This window comes from Xiphophorus couchianus, chromosome 21 (assembly GCF_001444195.1).
Source record: "Xiphophorus couchianus chromosome 21, X_couchianus-1.0, whole genome shotgun sequence".
Lineage (NCBI taxonomy): Eukaryota > Metazoa > Chordata > Actinopteri > Cyprinodontiformes > Poeciliidae > Xiphophorus > Xiphophorus couchianus.
This window is the reverse complement of record NC_040248.1, coordinates 4,045,038-4,072,542: the sequence shown is the minus strand read 5'-3', so window position 1 is coordinate 4,072,542 and position 27,505 is coordinate 4,045,038. Positions and strand designations below refer to the sequence as shown.

At 36.4% G+C, this 27,505-nt stretch overlaps 1 protein-coding gene across 1 annotated transcript in view; it reads right to left on the bottom strand.

The window, feature by feature from the left end:
- LOC114137074 (cadherin-18) overlaps window positions 1-27,505 on the bottom strand; it is a 129,199-nt gene that overhangs the window by 81,403 nt on the left and 20,291 nt on the right. The window contains exon 2 of the mRNA XM_028005587.1: window positions 12,888-13,415. Coding sequence (XP_027861388.1) covers window positions 12,888-13,118 — 231 coding nt within the window. The 5' untranslated portion in view covers window positions 13,119-13,415. The remainder of the gene's footprint in view (window positions 1-12,887; window positions 13,416-27,505) is intronic.

The window sequence follows — 27,505 nt, the reverse complement described above, 5'->3', positions numbered from 1 at the left end:
CGTAAGGCAGTGCAGGCATTGTGAGGCATCTCCATGTGGCTTTGTTTACACTAGGAAAAGCTGGATTAGACTAAGATAAATAAATCACGTTTAGAGGAGTCAAAGAAATTTATAGACAAATTCCATCAGGAATACAGTTTAGAGGAATTTTTCCAATCAACTTTTTTAAATGTACAATGGCTTTGCATAACAACACACTGCATCTAATTCAGAAATGCAAAGACGACATATCAACATAAACCTTAAAGCATTGCTACAAAGCAAATCTAATCACTCAGCAGTGACAGGAGTAGAATTGTTATATTTTGAGGAATCTATGTTTTTATGTGCATTAATCAGAATGATGAAATAGTAAAATGTTTGGAGAAAAAACTAGCCAAAGCCCCTCTTTTCAGCATTTCTGTTGAGAAATTCTCTCAATCTTTGTTTCTCCTTTCACAGCAAATAAATCCTTATGTTTCAACAATAGCTAAGAGAATTTAGACATGTCCAATTTACTCAGAAAGCATTACATTTTATTAGGAATAGTGTGCTCTTGGAAATCTTAAAGCCAAAGGAAGCAGCATCCTATTATGAAAGACCAGCACTGTTTACGACACCCTGTCAGCATGAAACACGTACTGCCTGCTGGAAGCTGCTGTGCTGCAGAATTGGTCATCATACTGAGTGATCTGAGTCTAGTGGTTCTTCAAAATTACTTATTGCATCAAAAAAGTTATCAAAATCTGTTAAAATTCTGTTTCTGGTTTGTGTATTGGAGAAACTTGATCTAAATAAGTCACGTTTTTTCTGTTACTGAGTCAAATTAAGAGGCTGTAAAAAAACACAAGCATTTAAGTTGTTGACTAATTCAAATAATTGTTGAAGCATATTACTGCAATGTCTAAATGTAATAATTATATATTTCCTGGCATAAAGCTTTACCCCAATTAGAGTTCCTTTTGTTAAGCTACAAAGCTGAACTGATTCAAGTTTAACATACATCCGGACGAAATGCAGGATAGCGGGAAAGATGTGGAGTAAAAAACAATCTATGATAATGACGTTGAGAATCATACTGGTGAGAGCAGAGGCATCCCAGCTTTTATAATGAACTTGATATATAACCTCTGCCACCTTGTTGTGTTGTCATATCTCCACAAAGACTTTGAGAAATCCATTTCATCTATAGGGCATCAAAACAAGGGATTGTGTTTATCTCCCAGTCTCTATGGGCGACTTTATTAAAGACTAGTGGAATAGGTGACTGGTATGAGGCTGGCAGCTGGCAGGTGGAAATGCATTTCTGTGGAGATGAAAGTAATCAGCAGAGTCTGAGGTTCCAAGGCCACATGACAGAAAAAGAACACTCCAAGCTCAAACTAGCAGGCACAAAAGTTTTCATCTTCGTTTCTCTCCCACTCTCACAGTGAAGATTCAGCAAAGTCTTTGCCAACAACTAGACTTACATTGTTTGTATTCACAAGCTAATTGGTACTTACAGCCAAACCACTTACTGCCAGTGCCACTTGTCAGGTGCCTAAGTCAATTACAGGAAGGCAACAGATTTGAGGGAGAAATCAAACCCGACAGAAATCCGTGCGAATAATGTTACTTCTGCAAAACAAAGCGGTAATTCTGCTCATTTTGGTAATGAAAGTTAAGCTGGCTCTTAGGATCACAGCTGTACAGCCAATCAGTGGATGTCACATCTAATCACAACTGAGAGGTCAAATTGAAAAAATACAATTTCAGAGAGGAAGAATTAGAGTAATATATAATGACTGAATTGATTATTGTTGCTTGATATTGTTTCTAAACAAATCTAAACGTATATTACAGTTTTCCTTTTTCAATCTTTTAAATATTTGTTGTCTTCATTAATCACATCTTTTATTATTAAAAATAATAGGTCACACAAAAATATTCAATAGATGTTTTGCACAAAATTATTCTTAGATAATCAGATTTTATTCTGTCCAGTTCTGCCTTTTTTAATCTCCTTTCAGAATGACTTGAATCAACTTTAGATTCAGATAAACTGCTGCTGGCCACGCCCCCAACTCAACATTTTCATTCACATGTGAAAATGGCTGCAAACTGATGTGCACCTATGCAGAAGTAGAGCCACCTGCACAACCAACAAGAAAGCAGCAAGTAGTTTCTGTAAGGTAAGTCACCACCTTTTCCAACAGCCATTGAACAATGCATACAGCGATAAAACCAGCTGACCAAACATCCTGGAGCTCAGTTTGGGTTGCCAGGTGACGGGCAGGGGGGCTGAATTAATATTACATGTTGATGATCCAGGTGTTTTAGTGACTTTCTGGATGAAATCAATAACAAAAGAGTGTGAATAGTCAAAAAAACAAAAGCTGTGACTGACCTCCACACCCTGGAACAAATCAGATTTTCTATATATAATCTATGGCTGGTATTATTGGAAAAGTGCAGAGATGAGAAACAAGCATGTCATGCTTCCTGTGTGAGCTCTCGCTCAAAAAGCACCAACACTAAAGCACATTTATTCTTATGCAGCACATTTAGACATGAACATGTAAATTTCCTCATACTTTGAAGGGCCTGGGTAATCCCCTCAAAGAACTCTTAGAGACAAGAGCCACAGCAGAGCCTGACGGTGCTGATATTTTCCTTTAAATCCTTAATTCAGAAATGTCAACGACTGTCTGATAAAGGGTATCCATATTTTATTGCATCTGAATACCAATAAATCAAATTCTAGTAATTGCTTGCCCTGTTAAGTGCATATTAGATGTTCACACCAGGCCATTTTGGTTGTGTTGAATGTTTTACCAAAATGAAACATCTTTTTTCATTAGTCTTTCCAGTGTCTTCTTTGTATAATCTAAAACATTCCCATATGAGGCAACAGAAGAATGCATCTTTATTCGATTTCCACCTGACTGTAAAAGTTTAAGAAACGCGATAACACACTTGATGTAAAGAGCCAGCCGCAAATTGTAGATATGAATTCTACCAACAGAATAATCACCGAGTCATTCAGTCTTTTCATCACTATAGGTTGAAATGGATTCCATTACAAAGAACCTCTGCAGTCCATCAATACCTTTATCTTGCTACCAGTAAATTCCAAAAACAGCACCATTTGTTATGAACATTCTCAGAAGGAAAAAAAAAAAAACTGAGTGCAGCCGGTGCAGGCAGCGTCTACTCACAACCCTATTCAACAATAAAACATAACAGATAAAATTCTCTGTTTATGGACAAAGAGAGCCGGCTGCACATTTCCAGCATTTAATCTTACTTCAGACATAAGCACCATGCCAATTATGCTATTCCTGCCAATTTGTCTGCTGAACAAATATAAGGCTGAGTGGCCACCTGCCTCTGGAGCTATCAGCCAAAAGCTTTAGGAGTGGCAGCAATTCAAAGAGACACAGCAGCCATTTCAGGTGAAGTCAAGGAAATTACTTAGTCTGACTGAAAATGTTATTGGAATATGAAGAATAACTGTTTAAAAGAGACTCACTGCACATAAAATAGTCTTTAGAATACAGCAGACTGGTGGAAAAATGCTCCATGGAGGATCATATAAATGTGTTTAGGTGCCATGCATACTGACTGTCATCTCTTTTACACTATTTCTGTTTTCAATCACCCTGGCTTTGTGCTTCCTATTGTACAGACCCTCATAATATACTGAATGTGAATTGTTGGACTGTTTTACTGGTGAATGTACTTTGTAATGACTTGGCTGAATTGTACAGATACTCATTGTGTGTGCCTGCCTTGGATTGTTTGCTTTGTGTTAATTTAAAGAGGCACTTCCTTTACTGTTGGAATATCCATGTCCAGTTGCTAGAAAATGTGATGGGGAAAAAAAGAGAGAACTAGAATATTATGCAGGAAAAAAATGCAGGTGAAAGCAGAATGTGAGATGAAAAAGAAGTCACATTACATTGGCCATGCTTTTCCTAATCAAACCTGTATTGATTTCTAATCGATTTCGCAACAGTTATACCCACAGAGATCCTTGACTTCATGTTTGATTCATGATCCAATTAGGGTTACAATCCTGAGCAACATTTAAGGTGGATCAAGCCAATATTTCTAATTCTTTTAGAGTTAAACATTAATACGTTCCTCCCACATTAAGTCTACTTGGAAAAGGTGGGGATTTTGTCTCGTATATGGAGCATTTTGAAGGCTTCCAGTCAAATTTCACCTTAACTTACCACAATAAAGAAGAAACATGCATTTTTTATTTAGAATGACAGTCACACTCTATTTATTATTTATAATTTTAGGCTTCTAGACACAAGAAAGACTTCCTGAAGTTCCAATGAAGCATCAGAATGGATTGGAAAAGATAATTAAATAATAGCGAAGTATTTCAGAAACAGATGATTTTCACTCAACCATCTCTCAGGTTTACAGAAGAGAGTCTAAAAATGCTCTGAGTGGTCAGAGGTCAGGGAGTAGACTAGCTTGAGGTTACAGGAGAGCTACATTAGCTCAATTACCTGCCCATCATAACAAAGGTATGCTTAGTACTATCTATGAATGCACAATACACAGTTCACATGTTCACAATACACAGGCTGAAACATGAACAAATCCATTATATGCACAATTTCTGCTCATGATTTCCATGAGTTATTGATTAAACATGTCAGATTTTCAAAGAAGATGCCCCAATCACTGATTAAAGTTTTCAGTGTTAAAAACTAGACATCACTACCAAGAGAATGATGCAATAGGATAACATGTAAGTACATTATCATTGCACAACTACATAATTTCAACTTTGGTCTGAAAAATTTGCTGCAAGACTTTATTCAAAATAAACATTACTATTACCGACCTACCCTACAGGTTTGTTTGTTGCAGTTTTGCAAATCTTTAGACACAGAATCTGAACGTCTCTTTAAAACTGTTGTGTCTAGAATTGAAAAGTTAAGAGTGGAAATCTTGGTCTGAAGCATGTATTCCAGCAACATACGCTGGGGCAAGTAGCAGAAGAGAGGGAGAAATAAAAAGATGACTGAACATCCAACCCGATGTGATGATCCATTTCTTGGCTTCTCGTTTTAAAGGGGAGGGTTTGTTGTTGATTAAATCCAGGCTCCCATACTTAACTCAAGGGGACTTAATCTATTTCTTTCTTATGTGGGTGTGCTTGATTGACTGATTATCACCACCTTTTGGCCATACTCCCTTCCAATCAACTCCTGTGAGCTCCCCCTTCTCTTTGATTGATTTGCAACAGTCACAGCGAGCCCTGATGACGGAGCGCCTGCCTAATGACCATACATCAAGAGGTAGTGATGAGGGGCGTGCTGAAGACACGCTGTTAATGCACATCGCACCGATCCGCCCTAACAGTTGTCCTCTATTTTGACATCTGAGAGGAAAAATTGAAATGAGTTGCTGTTTTCCTAACAGGGAGGATTGTTATATTTACTTATGCTAATGAGATGCTCTGAGTCCTGGGAGCAACTTGGTAATTGCTGCTGAAGTTTAGCATATTAAAAAATCAAACTGTCAGATTTGCATCATACGTTGTTACCTCATGCGAAGTCAGTGAGGCAAAGAGAAATTGTCTTAACTGCAAAACTGGAGCTTGTTTTTCTGTTAAACATAAAAAACAGAGGAAAGTATTTTGAAATTATACATTATAGTTTGTAATGTGTAACACTCAGTGGAGTCTTACACTAAATCAAAGATACAGCCTAAATTAACATTATTTGGTTTTGAATCAAGCATGTCAAGCATTTAACATAATTATTTTTGCACTTCCTTTTCAGTATTTTTGTAAAAATCCTAGTATTTACAAAATACTAGGATTTAATTTTGTCTTGAAACAAGACTAAATTTACTTACAATGAACTTTTTGGCTTGTTTTAAATCATTGATATTGATGAAAAAGTACTTGATCCATTGACAGATTATTTTGTATATAATATGGGGAAAAGGTCTTGATATGAGTTAAAAATTCTGCCAGTGGAATTTCACCAATATTAACAATTTAAAACAAACTCCTATTTTAAGTCAATTTTGTCTTTTTTCAAGTATACTAAGATATTTACATAGGAAATTAAACCAAAATGAATTGGTAAGATTTATGTTTTTGCGGTGCTGTGTTGCATTTATATCCTTTTTGTATTTCGATTTCCCTCTTTCTGTTTTAAGTCTGTGTCTAAGCAAAAGCCAGAAAAATTGAAAAAAACAGTCCAACACCTCGGCTAAGCTCTCTGGAACCTGGAGGGGTTGGCAAACTTCATAATATTTAAGGCTTCAGAAAAATCACAGACTGAGATCAAGGAGCAAAATACAAGCAAAAATAGGCAGAGAAAAATAAAAGCATGCTTAAAAGTGCAGAAGCAGTGACCTCAAGCAATGAGAAATATCGACTCAAAAGAGAATACATGCACCAAAAGAATGACAGTTATGAGTCATCATTCTTCTGAAACCTTTAGCTGAAGTATTTTAGGCTAAATTACCACTTAGGAAACCCACACTTTTAGTTTGAATAGCAATGCTTGGTACCAGAGAAGACAAAAAGGTTGTTTGAAGACTTTTAGAAAAGACGTACAGCGACATGACACTGGCTAATGGCTAACAACTCAAGTACTGATGCTGAAGTTGGCATTTGATTTTCATACTTACAATTAAAAATAAAACTGAGCACAATGCATACAAATTCTTTCAAATCCATTCGTGATGACTTAAACCAATATTTTATTGCTGTAAATACAAAGAAGGACAATCCTGTTTTCTGGTTTAGCCTGTAGTCATAGCAAAAAAGTGTGCATGGAATAAGCAGCTTTTATTTCGCCAAAAGGATTTTCAGAAAAGTAAATGCAGATGAAATCTGTGAAGTGAAAGAAATATGGGTGAGTAGACAAACGAATTCACGCACGGATGGAAAATTCAGACAATGTAACTGTAATACAGACTAGGAATGTATATTTTTCATACCCATGCAGACTTAGGAAAGAGCTGAAATCTTGTCATTGTTCAATTTTCTTGTTACAATTCAGCACATGAATAAAACGTGCTGATCAAAGCATATGGAGGTTTTTCTTTGCATGAACAGATTTTCTTATGGTAATTTCCATAAAAATGTGAAGAGTAATATTTAATTTTATCAGGGCGGGCTAATAATTCTGACCTTACATGTATACAGAGGACCTCCACCTGTTCGTGGTTCAATATTCACAGATTTGCATATACACACATTTCTCTGTGGAATGGAAATCAAAAATGATTCAAAGAAACAAAGAAAATGCATCTTGGGAAGCTAAAATACCGAGGCAAAATACTACTTGACGTTTGCGAAGCAGTCCATCCAGAAGTGCCATTTATTTTCTCTGGTGTTGACTGGTGGTACCTCAAGGGGAGAAATAAGGAAGGCTATAGATATTAGTTTCTGCAGTAGTGCTAAGATGGTTTCCAATGTGTGTATTAATGCATATCGAAATATATTTGGTGTAAATTACATTTACACCAAATATACATTATTTACATGTGTTGTAAATAATTACACCAAATATTTACACATGTTGTTAATGATATTTGGAATAAAGTACTTCTATTCTATTCTATTCTAAAACTATTAAAATAGGAAGTGATGAGCATTCATTAGGGGGTCTCAAGGGTTTACAGATTATGGTTCACTGTAATCAGGTTATCTTTGCTTGATATGAAAATCTGTTTGATGACCTAAAGCACGAGTGTGATAAAAAAGCAAAAACAGAACAAATGTGTAAGGAAGCATATACTTGTTGCAGCAGCGTGTTGTTAATTTTAACTTTCTCGTTGCAACCTTTAAATTCCACTCTCAAGTCTTAAGGTCATTGAAAGTTTCTGTGTATGTTTTATATGTTTTCCTATTCCATCCATGTTGTTAATGTTAATGTTATTGTGGTGCAGGTTGTGAATTGTTCCTTGTTATTACATGTCACACTTCCAAACAGTCCAATTTGCAGGGACTTGTTGCATGCATTGCGAATTCTCACAGAGCAGAACATGACTTTTCCTTCCTATTGTTGAGATCTTACTACACACACACACACCCACACACCCCACACTGTTGCCTGATTCTGTCACAGAGCAACCCATTTTCAGATGCGTGAATAAAACATTTAGGCACCTTTCTTCAACACTGTGGGTTTGTTATGCAAATGAACACAACATAAGACAAGGAGCATTACTCCATGTCCGAACTGAAGAACCCATTCTGTCATATATCATATAGCTTACTGTCTTGTTCAGTAGCAGAAAGATATCCAGTGATTTCTCAATGTTTTCTGCCCAACAGTCAAGTTCCTTTTCTCCAAACATTCAACCTCATCCTGCTGCCAGTTCACAGCAGACGCTTCGCTGCAGCACACCGTCTTCCAGGGTATGGGTATTTGCATCATCCAAAATTACCATCCAATCTGTTCTCTGACTACTTCAAAGCGGCATGCTGAGCTGATTGACACAGAGACATTCATACCTCCCATTGGGAGAATGGGTTGTCTGCTGTCTGGTATCTGGACAAGTCCTGTCCTTTACTGAGCATTTGCGTCTCACTCATGCACGAAGCTGTCATTTCCCCAATGCGTCAGCCCACCAGAAAGGTGTCACAAGGGATTAGGAGAAGCCTAAGGGGGATTAAAGTGTTCTTGACAGACTGGCCGCTTCACTTGTTCCAAAACTTTATTTGTATTTTTGTTTGTGGGAAAGTATTGGCAGAAAAGACCTTTTCTTGCAAGTAAATAGGATGTGACACAAAGGCCAGCTTTTATCCACTCTTCAAAACAGGAAAGAGAAGAGAGCATCACACACAAGGACAGCAAATGTTGTGATAGGCTGAAATGGTGACAAGAAAATAGATATTTGCTTAAATGTGACCATATCTACAGCAAAGATGATGAAATCAACTGGAACTGTCACAAAGAGAATCATAAATGACCAAAGACCAGATCTAATAAGGAGGATCTTAAGGGAGGGTAAAGAAAAACTGCTAATACCTTCTATTGACTCTAACAAAAAGCCAAATCGTGTGGTTACCAATTCTCTTAAACTGCTCTTAGTTATTATCGACATGCTGGGTTGTACCTAAAAGTATTGCAAGTAGTAAATTCTTCTCTTGACACAGATCAGTTCCCACTGAACTTCAAAAATGCAAAAATCAAACCTAAAGCTTCACTAATAAGTAATTATCATATCTTAAATAACATTTTTGCCAAAGATTATTGGAAAGGCAAATGATCTTTGGCTTTAACCCACAACAGCACTGAGGCTCCATTGGTAAAAGAAGTGAATGACATAAGTCACGACAGCAAAGGATCTGGTATGACTAGATCTTGGTTCAGATCTTTCCCAGAAGACTTTTAACAATCTGGGTGAACATTTACATGCGGGGTTCCTCATGGCTCCATTGTCGTCTTAATTTTATTCAATGTCTATATCCTTGCTCTTGTTCTGATTATGAAGTTTTACAGTATCTTTTGGTACATGGGTGCTGATGATGCAAAAGTTTATATTTCTGTGTCATCACATATCATGGCCGCTCATCCCACTCGCTGAGTCAAAACATTAAAATCAATATTTTCAACATCCATTGTAAGTCAAATACTAAACCATTAATTTTTTAAACATAAGATAGAACTGAACACAACAGAACTTAAAAACAAGTTGGTTTTTGTTAAGTAAATTATGTCACTGCAATGATGTGTTTATTTATCAGGCAGCTCTATTTAATATACTACATTTAAAAAGTGTGCCAATAAAGCTCGGATATTTGATAAGACTGGCATTTTCCCCACTGGATAACTGTACTTAAAATAAATTAGGGTTTTTCTAAATGTTTCAGAGTGAGATTATGTTGCAAAAGAAGATTATTCCATATCTTTGGGCTTTTCACACAACTTTACATATAATTATCGATAGCGTTATGCCTCCTATTTCCAATTTCCATTTCATACATTATAATGTGATTGTTTTCACTTTATGCCTCGGCACCTCTTTAATTTGTTATCCACATTTTACCTCTTATCACCAAGTTTCTCCTATACTTTCCAACTTTTGATGAGCCAATTATCGTCAAAGGGGCAGTTTGCGATTTCCCTGCAGTCGAGCCGTTCATTTGCCTCTCGCTAATGTCCAGAGTTTTTAATCAAGCAAAGAGACGACGAAGAAAAAACAAATACAGTGTGGGCCATGCAGAGTGTATTAATCCTCCTCCTCCCTCTCTGCTATTTTCATCTAATTAAGGGTCATTCTGTCTCCTGGACACATTAGGACACTGCACACCCATCTCAACCCACATAATTAAATGTTTCTTTGTGCTTGCCATCTGGAGACCTCATCTCTTTAGACATGCATGTCAAATTGATTTCCTAATAATGTTTATATTTCTTTTCACCGCTTTGTTATCATCCAGGCTTAGCTGTTTATGTTTATTTTGCTTTCATCAGCAGCACGCACGCAGCCATACACACATAACACACTTGGAACAACAGAACCCTTGAGGTAGTTTGCAGCACCAGCACAAAACAACCAGCAAAGCTGACATAATGAAGTTCAAAGCAGCCCAACAATTTAATGTATAAATAATTGCATATTTATGCAGTCAGGGCATCGCTAAGCTGGCACTTTGAATATGCTGCGAACATCCTCGTTGTTGCTTTCACTGAGGACACAACGCCTGCTCAGTTGTTTATTGACGTGGAAGATTTCATGGTTCATTTTTGCATCAAAGACTGGCAGATTATCCATGTTTCAACAGTAAACAACATTTCTCTGTCAGCCCAACGAGGCGATATGCGATTAAATCCCCAGGTTGATTCAATAAGCACACATCTGAGGCACAAAGTGATGTTTGCTGTTCTTTTCCAGGACCCATGTCCAAGCGTATCATCGTCTCCTTCTCCCCTTCTCTCTCTCTTTTTTGCTATCAAATGATAGTTAAAATACAGACATATGTGTAGCCAGAGAAGCGTTGAGCGCTTCTCATTCTTTTTTCTGTGAGTGCAGTTGAGGATTACTCTGTGCCTGAGTGCCTAGAATAATGATCACTGCAGCAGAGAACCACATTTTCACATTCCAGGAGATAAGGGGTAGGCAATCTGCAAGCAGAGGATTTACCCGGCTCCCTGTGGCTTATTGTGAAGCTAACAGAAAAGTCACCACCAACAGCCAATAACTGGTCTTCAATGTACCATGCACCAGCAGGAAGCCGTCTCAGTACTCATATTTTTTGGACCCAAAGGAGTATAAGTCACTCTGAAAATGGCTCTGAAAGTATAAGCAATGCCTTGCAAAAGTATTTTTATCCCTTGACCTTTTTTTCCACAATGCAGGTAAAAACATGATACATGGCTTCCAAAATGGTTCACAAATAAAGACCTAAAAAAGGTGTGGCCCACTTTCTTCTACTCTGATGCCCATAAACAAAATCAAGAAATCACCTAGTTTGTAGAGGTTTGCACAATATATTACACTCAAGAGTGAAATTGCAAGGATAGCAGTGGATGCCTGCCTCTCACAGGAGCTGTGTTTCCATTACAAACGGGCAAAATGTTGGTGATATTCCGTTAATGTCAAAAATACACAATTTCACAATTATGATGTTTCTGTTATATTTAGAATCATAACTGAAATCACGGAAATCATAAAAAGGTCTGCTCTAGCAACAAGTCAACAATCAGCTTGCTGTGCCGTCATCCTCCTACCACTTTATGTGATCTTTTTATTTTTTCTGTCAGTAGTAACATCTGGTTGTTGATCACGTGACTCAAAATGTGACGCAAAAACAGTGTTTCCTCTGCAGTTTTGTGAAATACACTAATTTTGATACAACTGAAAAACCAATGCAAAAACTTGATAAAAATTCTAAATTTGCTGTGATTCCATTAAGAATCACATTTAAAGCAACTGGAAATGCAGCTACTGATAGTTGACAAGATGTGTTGGCTGCACAAATTATAAATGCAGGGTGGAGGAAAATGTTGATTTGTTGTGATTGGTTATCAATCGCATCTTAACTCTGGATGTTATCAATCTTGTTTTTACTAAAAAACAGCAAAGTTGGCCAAGTCATAGCAGTTAACATACCTTCCACATCCTGTTAAGTCTAGAAGTCTCCACTGAATGTTTTTTTAAATACCAAAGCTGTGTGTAGGTTCATCCCTGGTTTACATATTGGATCTAAGTCTCAGATCAGACCTCGGTTCAGTTTGGAGTCTAAGACAAGATTTTAAAGCTGATCTTTATCAAAACAAAATCTCTTCATCCAATCTGACTGAGTTTGAGGTAGTTTGCAAGGAGGAATGTACAAAGAGGTTCAAACACACTCTAATACCACTAATGTTTTTGCTTCTAATTCACAATTATGCTTCAGTTTGTTGGTCAGTCACATAAATTCATATACAGTATATTGAAGTTTGTGGTTTTAACAACAGAAAACATTGTGTGAGAAGCAGCTTTAGTTTCATGGTCTAATCTTAGTTTCTTTCTCTCAACAGAGCAAATGATTCAGTTACCTGAAAACTGGCTTGATAAGGAAAGCCATTTTCAGAATTAATGCATTTTGAATAGCTAGATTTGCAAAGTGACAGAGACACTAGGGTGTGCTTCTTAAGAACTCAGAATAAAACATTTTATGAACATTTTCAGAAAAGAACCATAAAACTACAAGAAATATCTTTAAAAAAAAAACGCTCACACCTAACACCCAAATCACAAGACAACAAAAGCTTGCATAATGCTGACATGATAATCTAAAACAACAGAACAGCTTGTTCTGTTTGTAACCCATTTCTCAATAAACAAGAGGAGCGAGAAAAATGCCAAATAAGCTGTTCCAAATGCAGGCTCCATGGGCTGGAAATAATTCATTTTTACACTCTGAATCTGTTCAGTGACACTCCTACCTTTCCCACATACTGCGCATCCGGTCCTATGTGTTCTTCTAAAACAAAGAATTGGTTCCAGATCCAGCCACGCTTGGGTCTGTGGTGCACCTCTGTCTCCCCGCTGGCCAATTTGGTCTGGTTCTTGGAGGGCACTTTGGTAGGGACGTGATGGCCCACCCCAGAGCACCTCTGGATGAAGTAGAGGCAAACCAAGAAGGGACAGAGGCAAGAGGTGGTGGGTATCCTCATGGTGGCGCTGCGCTGTGCAACTGTATTCCTTTACTCCCAGGCGGCGAGGTCCTCCCACCACTGCCGCAGCAGCCACCTCCAACAGCCACCGCTGCAGTGGTCCAGAGAAAACAACAGTTTAAATCCAAACTACAGAAACTATCTTCCAAGGGGATCCTCTAAGGATCATGGTCCAAAGCCAAGGTACATTTACATTATGGAATTTCCCAGACTCTGATCGACTTTTCAAAGGAACGCCAACTTCTGGGTAGTTCTCCCTAAGAGACGGGGTTATTCCAGGAGGCCATTCTGGATGTCCTGAAAGAGAAAACAGAGGAAACACAGATGAATTTGATGGATATTAGAGTCTAAATGTCCGCTAATTCCTCCAATTAAACTGCGGCTCATAAATCCTTCTAGACGAGGACACACACGTCAAGCTGTCTGACTGTGAGAACACACAAAGGGAACCAGAAATCCTGCTGCATTATCTCAGCTGTTTCTCTCATACGCACATGATGGAAATATCTTCTGACATAAAGAGTAGCATTGTTATTAAGAAGGTTGTCTCAGCCTATACTGTCAGAGGTCGCTTGGTCACTGATATCGCCTGATGAAATCGAGATCATGAATCACAACCATGAAGCATTGGGAATGTGCCTCAAAGCCTGACTTGACTTTATTAAAAGTAACTCCATGTGTTTTGATTTGGACATTTTAACAAGAAAAATTAGTGTGTATCTGATGCACAGTGAGTAATACATATGTAAGTTTTTACAAATTGGCTGTTAGTGTTTCATATTAAAACTGCAAACCTTTAAGTAGGATATTATATGAGTAGTGAGTGAAAGGAAAATGCTGATCCGTTTTTAACTTTTTTATGTTTTTACCAATAAGAATTCAAGAGTTGGCATTTATGGTCAACCGCTTTGAGTTAATATTCTGTAGCACCTTCATTCTCTGCAAATACTCTCTTCTTGGGTATGTCTGCCAACACTATGAGACTATAAACCTGACCCATAATTACATGCAAACATTTAAATCTCAAATACAATGGATGGAGAGTGTCTGGGGAAAAGATCTGTCTTCAGGTTTGCCAAAATTTTGCAGTAAATTTAAGTACAGACTTTAACTCGGCCATTCTCACACATGAATATGCTTTGACTTAAACCAATCCATTATTATTCCATTATATAACATTTTATGGTCTAATTTTAAGTCTTTTTCAGCCTCTAACAGATGTTCTCCCAGCCCCACATGATGACACCGCCACCACTGTGGGGATAGTGTGTTAAAGACTAGCTAAAGTTACTGTGGGCCTCTTGATTGCTTCTTTCATTACTGCTTTACTTGCCCAGTCTATCAGTTTAAGTGGACAGAAATGTCTTGATTGGTTTGCAGTGGGGATGTAACAATTAATTAAATTATGATTAATGGTTTATTAGCTTAAAATTAGTTCCTTTTGATTAACTATAGTGACATTTAGACCTTCTGTTAGTGTGGTAGTGACCAACAGTGCCCTCTGTGGAGCACTGTTGGTCATCTTTAAGTGGAGCCAGTTGATATAGAAACAAAGACGGCAGCGTCATACCAGAACAGGAATGAGAAACGATCCCAACAGAGTCTGATGTGGGATAAAAATGCTCTTTTTTCTTCTGTTATTAAATATAAACATCTGACAAGCTCCTTCAGTTTCACATGAATACAGCTGACTCAAGAAATTACGATGTATTGATGTGGGGTTTTTTTTATTCTGCATATTATGAAAAGTTTTACTCTTTGTGTTATGAAAACACAATCATAATAAAAGAGAAAAGTCAGGTTTTCTCATTTAATCATTAGTCGATCGATAAGTTTAAGCAACTTTAGATTAAAAAATAATCCATAACTTGCATCCCTGATTGTAGTTGAGCCAGTGTATTTCTATTTTGGGATGACAGAATGGTGCTTTGATCACTTCAGAAAGCAGTTAGTTGCATTTAATTTTATTTAGGGGTATCAGAATAAAAGGAGTCCAGTACTAGTGCTGGGCACATAAAATTTCTGTTAAAAGCATTTAAAAATCATCTTTACCTTCAACTTCACAATTATTCACTACGTTGTTTTAATATAAGAAACATTCTAGGAGTATAAAAAGTTTAAATAGTTAGTCCATGTATGATTGAAATTGACTCTATTGCTATGAAGACATGCATCGAATCTCTCAAATGTGATTGAAAAAAAGCTTATCTTCAAATGTCGACAGTAGCAAGAAAAAAAAAAAGGAAATTTCTAAAGACTAATGAGAAGAATAATTGAAATTCCATCTTAGTGAGCATTTAGGACAAGTTCTGTCAGCCACTGCAAAGAATGTGGATAACAAGTCCACCAGAAAGCATCAGTGAGTAAATTGTCTGTTCTTGGATTGGATTTGAAAGGTAGATATGCTATTGTGGTGTTGCTGATGCATAAAGTCAGTCTGTTTCTTGTAGAGAAGAATGAATCATTTGACATTGCTGTTCTGTAGTGTCATTCAACTCAAAGCTTCAGCAGAAAAATAAGATTTTAGACAAAAAACTGCTCACTTTGAGTCAGGGAATCTGTAAGCTTTCTCTATTATCTCTTGGTATAAATAGAAGGTATAACACACTACAAATACCATCAATTTCATTATCTAAAGATTGATTCATAAAATATTAGCCTGAAAATTCCAATGACAAAACAGAAACTGAAATTTAACTTGAATATGAGGACATCATTAATAAAAGTTAAAACTTAAATCAAACTGTTTTCACAAATACCACTCTGCACTGAAATGTAACTTTTTTAACACTACTTTGTTAAATTTAGTTTAAGTCGAAACCTTCATAGTTTTAGTGTTGCATCATAATAACCTCTGCAGAAAAAAATGGCTCGTGTACAAAATATATATAATCAGCAGTATTAAAACCTCTCTAATCCTCACAGAAACACCTCTTAGTTCCCAGCCTGCTCCTTCCTGAGGTGCTAAAAAGATGGTTGATCAGAGCGTTTGAAGATTTACAGAAAAGAACCTAAACACAAAAGAGGAGGGCTGACTGAGACTTATCCAAAGGATTATGTGACAGCCATGGCAGAGGAACAGAGGAACTGCTCTACCTACAGTGATTCTTCTGCTAGGTAAAGCTTGTAGTTTGATGTAGAACTCATTTCAGCAAAATTTGGCATGAATACATTAGCATTAATAATAGCTTATGTTTGCATATAAACACCAGCAGAAAGCATTTGTTATCGCTGCATTTCAATACATCAGGTGTTCACAGACACCTGAACACAGGCAGGATGTGACTCACTGTTAGAATAACTCATATCATGGTCACTGGTTAAAAGAACATCCTAAGCAACACTGCAGCTGAAAGCTACTCAATACTGTCACTTTATATATATATATATACAGTATATATATACAGTGAACCCTCGCTATAATGCGGTTCACCTTTCACGGCCTCGCTGCTTCGCTGAGTTTTTTGTGCATTTTCTTTTTTTTCACAGTGCATTGAGTTCTGCGTCCTGATTGGCTAAACAATCTCCGCACTTCTTCTCTACCTGTGTCCCAATAACGTTACAATATTTAAATATGCGTAATACAGCTTGGCAAATTTTGGCAAATATTTTTGCCCAGAAGAAAAAAGAGCGACAACAACTACCGATAACTTCTTCTCTCAAAAAACACACCTGCACCACAGGCTTCAGGAGAAAAAGCCACTAGAGAGCGGAGTCAGGTCGCAGCGTAGGCACAGTGCACAGTGAAATACACGAGTCACAATTTGTCCTACTGTACTTCGTATTGACGACTAACATTATTATTTTACTGTAGTTATTTGTAAGAAAGTGTTCTATTTGTTAAAAAAAATGTTTGGCCTGACAACAGTTTCTGTTTTTTTAGTTTCAATGTACAATATGTAATTATGCTGTATAATAATGGTAAAAAATAAAGGTAACTACTTCACGGATTTTGCCTATCACGGATTATTTTCTGAACCTAACCCCCGGGAAAACTATATATATTGCTCTACACTAATATGTTTTTAAATTGACGGTAATGCAATAATAGCACACACTCATACATTTTGTGGTCACACCAGTATTAGCACTAGAAAAACAGGATGAACTATTTGTAAATTTGAACAAATTAATCAAAGATAGCTGTATTCGTATTTGTTTTTGCACACAATAAATTTGAATCCAGGGATGCTCTTCTCTTCATGAAGGCATTTAGAAAATAAATGTATAAAAGGTTTGTTTTTGTTTGGTTTCTCTTTTTTTTGCTAATCTACACAGTGAACTAGCAGCTATTTGCAGTTCAGTACAAATCACCTTTTGCCTTTCTGCGAAACACAATTTAAAGTTTTCATGGAAAATTGACCTAATCACATTTTTTGTTGATCACATCTAAAATGTTTTTTAAAAAATGACAGGTTGTAGAACTACTGCAGCTAACAACATTTAGCATCATGTTAAAAACCTGTTTCTTTACTTTGACCTCTGAAGACCCCAATTTTCTCTGCTACCTGGCTTTGTTTAATTACTTTCAGTGTTTTGTAACAGTATTAGAGACAACATTTATTGATAGCTATAATAGTCACAACAGATTAACACGAATTCAGGAGTTTTGAAGAAATATCATGAGGGAATTTTAATTTTCAACTTTTCTCTCTTCCTGCAGAGGGATTTAACTGAAGCTTAGTTTGGTCAGATATGCTTCAAAGCAACACTTGATAACACGTTAGTACAACAAAACAGGGACAATGAAAGCACACTGCTTTCATTACAAAATAAAAATTAGAGTCAAAAAAAAAGTACAAAGTGCTACAAAGGTGTTTATGTCCCACGTTATTAATAGGATGTAGCACAGTTTTAAATGGCCCTCTTGAAGCCGAGAGCACGGAGCAGCAGCTTTAAAGGGATTACGGAGGCATGTATTTGATATTTAACAGGATATTGGTGCTGAAAGACTTCAACATTTCTCCTGCTCGCTATCTCTTTTAATACACGCGACAAGATTAGAGGGGAAAAGCCGCAAAGTAGCAATAATGGAACTTTTGATTGTTACACACTTTGAAGAATAATTATTAAAATATTTTCAAAGAAAATAAATATGTTTTACAAAACCACATGGATTAGGATATGCTTAGAACCATTTGACTAATCCAAATGTTTCTAATACCTACAAGCTAATAATGTAGCTGAGCAGGATGAACTCGTGTTTGCTGGCCATGTTGACTAAAAGTGTTGGATAAAAAGCCACACACTAAACGTGTAATCTGGGAGACGGTTCTCATCTGCATGCACTGTAACTCCCAAGTCTGGTTTTATTTCTTTCACTGAAAATATATATAAAACCCCAAAGAGAAGTGTTTTTTTTCATCTGCTACCAATGTTTGTTGAAAAAGTGTTCTTCTGATTGTATCACAAAGACTTGAGACGTTTGTGGCACCTCAGTGAGTAACAACAAGAATAGCTTTTCCACTGGTTTCACTTCGGCCTCCTGGGGCTCTCTTCAATCAGTCTCCTAATTGTCTGATTATCATGCTGATTCGAAGCAAAATACATTTCAGGGAGCCGTGAAATCAACAGCATCTGGCTCTATCAACAAAAATAATTTCTCGCATTCCCGATGATGATGATATTGTTTCGAGCGGGGCCCGTCGCTCATGCCGTGTTTGTGCATAGTATATGCAGAGTCAAACAAGACGGGTCATGATGTTGGAGCTGAATCACAAATGTGGTACAGTTACGCGCTCATGTAATTTAGCTTGAAATTGGGTGTGCTAACTTCATTACAGGAGGTTAAAGTCACAATGTAATTTTGAAAAATTCTGTTATGACACAGTTTTTACTTTCCAGTATAAAACAAATGAGTCAGATTGGTAAAATCATAACCGATTCTTCTTATCTTATCGACACTTTTGCACAAGAGAAACTCAAAGCAACAGGATCTTTTTTCTTAAGTAGTGATTAGGTGAGAGAACGGAGGACAAGTCATAAGTCAATTTTAGGGAAACATAGAAACACACTACACACACACACCCCCACACCCATACTTAAGGACAAATTAGAGCAACCAAATGCCCTAAAAGTTATATTTTTGGAGTGATTCTCAGTAGAAGGCTGCATTTCCTTATGGTTTATGAATGATTTTCTAACATCCTTAGCGAATATCTGATGCCTTTCCAATAATTTAATGCACAACCTCTAAAGTGGTAACAACACTCTTCAATGTGGAAGGTGTTACTGAAGGAAAAGTAATCAAAAGGTTAATTTATGAGGCCCTCTAGACTCAAACATGAAGCCAAAAATAGATGACAGGATGTGCTGTGGACATTAGCTTCTGTGGTTGTGCTAAGATGGTTTCTACTGTGCATATAAAGCATATTAAAGTATATTTGGGGTTCAAATAATTAAAATAGGCAGTTTTAAGTATTAGTGGCTATGGTCCTAACCTCCACCGTGGTCCGTCTCGGTCGAATCCATTTAGAATTAAAGTTTCAGGCCAACAAAGACAGCATAACATCGTGACAGTATTAGTTTCTGTATTCTGAGTTTTAAGAAAACAACATTGCAAACATGGTGTTTTGTATCTCAGATTGGCTCTCGATGATTTTTATACCTAAACTAAAAACTTGACTATGCACTGAAAGCTAAGACTGTAACAAACTAATATTGTGATAAATATAGGAGCTTTACAAGGGTGAATAAATAGAGAACATCTGTATAACATGCTGTCCTTTACCGTGATTATGATCTAAATCAGTAGTAACTACAAAAACATCACATTAATTCACATTTTTTTCTCAGGAACATTTCTTATTTCAAATATTTTCTCAGTATTGTTTCCCTATTTTCTCCTTCCTTGCTATTTGAGTTCTGTTCCTGGTCCAGCCCTCTTGTTTGTACTTACTTACTCAAGCTCTTACTGTACTCAAGCTCAGCAAAACATCTTCTGAGACTGCAGGCAACAAACGGCCCTTTGTAAACAGGCACAAAATGCTTTATTTCTTTCCTCCTGGTTAGGTGAAAAGTCAAGATGCTCTTTGGCTGCGGCCGCCTCTCTGCGCCTGACCCTCATTGTCCCGAGAACGGAGTAGAGGCCCAGTGATGCATGTTTTGATCCGGCTGGTAAGCTTGACATCAGCAGAAAGTCAGAGCCGTTAAAATCGAATGCGCTGGATGAGCTATTAGCAGAGGGGGCGAAACATTAGCTGTTTGCAGCAGGCGACAAGAACTCACACTTCCTCTCAGCCCGACTGGATCAGGAGCCTTTCTGTTGTTTCTTTAAACATCTCAACCTGTTTATTGAAGGGCTTTGTATTGTCAGTGACTGATTATCAGCAGGATCTATTCACTCTACTTCTGGTCTCTGGGTACTCTTAAATCTGTTAACATGACCGTCGAAATCCGCAGTAAAATTTCTCAACAGATACGCTGTCTTGGAAAGCATTGAAACCTCTTGAATATATTCTAGTATTCTTATACCAAATTTATGCATGAGAAGGTTTTTTTCCTGCAAATTTACAATTTCGACATCAGAGAATATCCAAGGTTCTCCTTGTAAATATTTGTTTTTGGTAAACATTTTACTCCTCCATGGCCATGTATTTATTTATTTACGCTACAATAACCCCAACACTCTCCTGTAAACTTGTGGGAGATCAATCAATCAATCAATCAATCAATCTTTATTTCAGACACAAAAGAGGTCCATAGTAAAACAAAAAGAAAAGAAAAAAAAAACAAACAAAAAGAAACATGACAGTCACTGAGCCACAAATAAATGATGACGCCAATGTTTCCACAATCTTGAGAAAAATCTCGCTGTACTAAAAACAGGGTTTACTAAAATTGCTATTATATTATTGTATGACACGGGTAATCTACACATACATTTATACATGAGATTCCTGAGCGCAGCTGCACATGTGGGAACAGCGTTATGTGCAAACATGTGGCTGGCACTGGAGATCTAGGCACTTTGAGTAGGAGCCTCAGGCCATCATTGTATGCCACATAAAGTTTCGCCATAGATGGGCTGTGTAAAATGAAGTACAAAAAACTTTAAAAAGAGCTACCTTCACAGAGGATGAACACATACCAAACTTTCTGATCAAAATATTAGCCTGTGCATACATCATGCAATACTGCCTACAAATGTCACGATCATCAGATAGGTCATCAGTTATGTAATGTCCCAGATATTTAATTTCATTGCATATATTGAGGACAATGCCAGATAAAGAGAAGTCAGGGGTTATCAGATGCTTATCTGCTCTACTTCTAACAATCATGACATTGCTTTTCTTAGCGTTATATTTGACATCAAAATCACATCCATATTGGGAGCAGACCCTTAGTAATTGTTGAAGGCCAGCACTATATGGGCTTAAGATTACCAAATCATCCGCATACATTATGTGATTGATTGTGCGGTCACCAACTACACAGCCTGTTTTACAACAATTCAGGCGCTTTGATAGTTCATCCATATAGATGTTAAAAAGGTAAGGGGACAATATACTTCCCTGCCTTACTCCGTTACCAACATTAAACGAGTCAGACAATGAGTTACCCCATTTGACATACATTAGTTGATGACCATACCAATAGACCATTATTCTAATTAGATATTTGGGTACACCTCTGCTTTCTAACTTGCAGAACAATTTTTGATGATTCACGCGATCAAATGCTTTAGAAGCATCAATAAAACACATAAATACTGTGGTGTTGCGCAAATTATACAAATCTAAAATCTCCTGTAGCACAAAAATACACATGTCTGTACCATGTTTGGGTTTAAAACCGAATTGATTATCAGAGGTCAAAAGAAACTCTTCCAGCCTATTTAGAAGGACTCTTTCAAAAACTTTCGACAAACTACTAGCTAAAGCTATGGGTCGGTAATTCTCCAAGGAGCTAATCTTACCCGCTTTGTCTTTAATAGTGGGTACCAGAATGACAGATAACATTGATTTAGGTAGTAGACCATGTACTAGACAGCCAGTGAAACACATAGAGATCATCTAAGAACCACTTTATAAAAGTTTCATTCTCATAAGGTATTGTTTTTAGTGTTATGGAACTTTTTTGTGCCAGTCTTTTCTATGTTGGTCAAAACATTCAAATATCTATTTGGTGTTTGTGGAAACCTTTGCTTGATAAGACACTCTTTCAATTGACTTTCACTGTTCCAATCCATATAGTACAGATTTAATGTGCATGACTTATTCCATTCTCCTGAATTGATTTGCACTGGATTTTCATTAGTGGCATCAAAAGTAAAAAGAACAGAATGCAAAAGCTGTCAACACGTTTGAGTTTTTAGTTGATGTTTTAACTTTGAAGTTTCCCTTTCCTTTCACAACTATGCACTGCTTTCTATTGGCCTACCTGAAAAAAATCAAGTAAAATACACCTAAACTTGGAAATACAACATTACAAATTGTGCATCAAATAACTTTGTAATCATTTAGTCATTAACTAAAGTTTACAGACTCAAAAATGTCCATGAAAAACCAACATATTCAGAAAAGTAATTAAGCCAAAACTGTACCAAAAAATTATACATTTTGCATTTAAATGAATAAAGAAAGATCCTTCATTGTGCATATATATGTTTTTGCCAAAACTCCTCAAGTGGCAGAGTTTTATCTTTGTTATTGCATTTTAGGCAATAAAATGTTCAATTTTTTATTAAAACAAGGAAATGATTTGTTTGCATCTTTTGATATATTTTAATAATTTATTGAAAAAGACCTAAGTGGTTAAATTAAAATTTTGTAGAATATGCCAAATTCTAGATTCAATTAATTGATTAATTGGCAATAATTTATGACTAGAATAATTGTTAGTTGCAAGCAGACATATCTATCTATATATGTTGAAGTATTTTATGAACCTAAAATACTTTTATTTAGTCTCCACAGTATCTGATGAGACAAACTCCAGTCTGTATCTGATGGCTCTGATTTGGGAAGAGAACATCTGTGGCCAGAACGAGGCAGCTGGCAGATATCAAAAGTTAGACCAACATAACAAGATTTTATGAACCTAAAATACTTTAATGAGGCTGAGCGTCTGTTTACTCCTCTCTGATAAAACATTTTATGGACATCTTTTTTATAGGAGAGTGACTCCAAACCGGGGTGAGGGCAGTCAGATTTTGAAGCGAAATATATTGTCAATTTGTTTTGCAAATTTACAAAATAATAAAAGTCTACATTAATCTTTACTCGCCTCAAAATTTGCTGCGTTTCCATGTATGTAATTACGTTTTTGATTGATAGACATATTCATATGTCCCAAATTGTCCCAATTTAAACTTCAAGTCCAAAAGCCTCTACAGGCTGAATAAATAGATTATGTTTGGAGTTAAAATATGGACACATATGAAAAAACGCACACGTTTGCAACATGCTTAGAGGGGAACAAAGAACCATTTTACTGTTGTTTACATGCATTTTTAAAGGAATCCCAAGTGTTACGAGCCTCATCAGGTTGATTCAGAGGGAAAAGATTTTCCTACATGATGATGACAAAAAGTCCAGAACTGTCACAAGATGTTCAGTTTCAGATTAGTCCGTCATCCCTGAATGTCTGAATTCAGCTGCTTGTCCTCATGTCTGAGGATGTTTAAAGAGTTTATAAGAACGTCTGTGACAAAAGGAGAGCTACTGCTATTCTTTAGACACTGCACTTCTATTCATTTGATTCTTTTTGAATTTTTACATCTTCTGTGTATTTTGACTTTACTTTAATCCTCTTTAGCTTGTTAGTGTGCATATGAAACTACAGTTAAGTTGTAGTATCTCTAAATGTGTTTTTTTGTGCATTTAAATGTGAAGAAATCCTGTTACATGTATAAAGTATGTACATCACCTATTTTCACTTTTAATATTTTATCTATTTTTGTCATTTTATAGCCAAATCAAGGAACTTTGTTACCTTCAGTTGTTAAAAATGCTGAGTGCCATGTATTACAATAATAAAAGTGAGATTTGTTTTATTTATTCAACATTACATAATGAAAGTGAGTTTATGTATTATCTGAACAAACATGAAACCAATCAAGCCATCTGAACTGAAATAAGTGACCAAATTTATTTAACAGCTTGTAAACAGACTTAAACATCCATATCATTTATTTTATATCAATCTCTTTTTTCCCCAAAGACATTTCCAGCAAGACTGACCAAAGTGCTGAAATAAAAGGTTCAAACTCATAAAAGATTTTATACAACTTGGCAAATAAAATGACTTGGTGGGTGAAAAGCCAATGAACATGAGGTTTTATGGACTAAATTAGTTTCTGGTGTTACATTCAGTTCAATTCTTTCTTTTCTCACATTTTTCATGAAATTAAAATTGTTTTTCTCAATTTTCTTGATTATGCGTTCATTCAGCGCTAAAACATAAACCACTTCACTTTCCCCATTCCTCTCTACTTGGAACTAAATGTAGCAAAACGGCAGATCTTCTGATTCTCTGACAAACGACACCGTTGTCTTTTACCATAACTGTGGAAATACGTTTGATTGATCGGAAACGGCTCTATAAATAGGCGCTTCCTCCCGGCAGACTTGTGGATGCTTTGACCTAGCTCTGTAGGTGAAAGAAAGCAGATTAGTGTGATCAGCTTCACAAGCGGGACAATCCTCTAACTGTGCAACACACCCTGGAGGCTCCGCAAAATTGAAGGAGACACATAGTTTGGAGAGCGGTTTAGAAGTTCAGCCAACCAGAGTACAATACTTCCACAATGTCATCTTACTGAAATAAAATGAGGGAACAAAGCAGAATAATCCCAGATAAATTATTCTGATAAACTAGATGAGCAGTTAAAACTCTTTTTTTTCTCCTGGTCTCCTTCTAATATCTGGTAGATTCACTGCTTTGAAGAAACAATACTTCAGGATTTTTGAAATATATGAAGCCAACTCAGATACAGTGGAAGGGAAATTATTTGATTTTCAGCAAGATTTTTAAAGTTTTTAAGTTTTAAATAAAAATCTGTAAAATCTTTGATCTCTTTTTTAAAATGCTTTTTAAAAATAAAATCAGGTGCAACCAAATGCCATCAAAGACACTATGGCTGCAACTAAAGATCGCTGAATCGATGATTCTGACGATTAATCAATTAATCGGAAAAAGAATTTGGGACGTTTTGCATATTTTTTCATTTGACCACAAAAGCCTTTCTTTTGCAATATTAGAAAGACATTAAACAATGCAAATAGGCAATTCAATTCCTTTACTAAATAAGAACATAAAATAAAATTTTGTGTGCATTTAATCATTGGTAGCAAAGGATAATACAAATACAGTATTGGGCTGATATGTAGATTGATCACCTATCAAGTGAAAACCATTTCAGGTGACGACCTCTTGAAGCTCATCAAGAAAATGCAGACTGTGTGCAAAGCAGTAATCACAGCAAAAGGTTGCTACTTTGAAGAAACTAGAATATAAGGGGTATTTTCAGTTGTTTTACACTTTTTTATTTAGTGCATATTTCCACATGTGTTATTCATAGTTTTGATGCCTTCAGTGTGAATCTATAATGTCAATAGTCATGAAAATAAAGGAAACTCATTGAATTAAAAGGTGTGTCCAAACTTTTGGTCTGTAATGTATATACAAAGTTTTTTTATTATTATTTGAAAAGCTAAATCTATATAACTTTGTGCAGTTTTGGCTAAATTACTGCTTTGAGTATGTTGTTCTTTCAGCAAATTAACATTTTTGACTCTGTATTGTCCAGTTAATGGTTAATCAACTACTCAGTTGACAATTGTTTGCATAATTGATACCTCATGCTTAATCAAATTGTTTCAAAATTCTAAGAAAAGTAAAAATTCAGAGATTAAAGTCAGTTATTTTTTGTCAGTGACTAATTTTTTTTTAAATACATTTTTTAAAAATGTTTTTGCATTATAAAAACTTAAGCATGTCATTGTAGAAAATCTCACTTGGCTGATCCGTGCAGCTTCAATGCGCCAAAAGCTCGGTTCACACCTGACATTAAGATGCGCCGCGGGTCATCAGATCACGCAGCGGACGGCTCTAAGTATGTCAGTTCACACTTGCCATTAGAATGTGTCTGCATCTGTCTCAAGTGACCACTTGTGATCAGATCTCATTTCCCCACTCTATATGCAAATAAACACATAACCTGACCGACACGCTGGAATATAAAGCAGCGCCAGCTGTGGGCAACAAACAGGACATTATTATGTCTTGTGCACAGTCCTAAATTACATTCATCGGCGTATTAATGGAGATTAAGGTATTTAAAAGAACACATGTCAAATGACCAGTTGTAGTTTAATCACACATTAGCAAAAAGTTATTTAGTGGAGGCTGAAAAATAAAACTTCATTCTGAGAGGTCTGGTTGATGCTGGTTTCTTTTGTCTTTAGCAGATTGAAAAAGTCATAAAACCCCCAATGTTGATCATACAAGATAACTTTCCTGCCCATGATATGCCCACAGAATGTGTTTGGCTTTTAATGTGTTTTTCTGTATTTGACAAGCTTTGAAGTTCTTCTCTGTATTGAAGTACTGAAGGGCAGAAATACAGATATATAGGGTATAATACAGACATGTAGGCTTGATGCTGCAGGCATCGCTTCAATAATGACAAATTAAATTACAGAAAGGTGTCCATATAGAGAACGCAGCACCTCGTTTGACTCATGGTTAGCGTGGCTGGATCACAGCGGGGGTTTCATCGGTGGATTCTCAGAGGGGGGTTCTCTGTAAGAAGGTTGGAGTCGTGCCTGGGTGGGTTTTCTCCATCTACAGCCCCCCTGCCAATTTGAAGAGGATCATTTTTTTGTACTTCTAAGTTTTCTGAGGTTTTATTTTCATTTTTTGAACAACTTTAGTGGTTTCTCTAAACAAGAACTGGGCACACAAGCTTGAATTTATAGTATATTTTCAAATAGAAATAGAAGTATGCTTTGTTTTACAGTGGGTTCCAGCAGGGTTGGAAATAGACATACAGGCTGAAATATAATATACATTTATATATTTTCACCTCCCTTTACATTTAGTGAAATGTTTCTAACCGCGTTGCAACTCATCCACACACTTTGTGTAGCCATCACCGAGCTTCTGTTATAATCCTGGCTTCATATCCAACTTTTCATCCTGGCAGAATTGATAGAATTCATTTAAATCGTCTGGTTTCCGGTGAAAGGCCAGGATTTTCAACAGAGAAACACACACCCACTCAAAAATCAACCGAGTTATGCTCAAAAGAAATTTGCAGTTGCCTACATGGGCAAGCTGAATTCCCTCAGCAAAAAAAGTTTTGTTTTAAGACAAAGATTGAGCTACTGGGTCCTTCATTTTTGAAGAAACCAATAAAAGATTTTGTGAACGTAGGAACA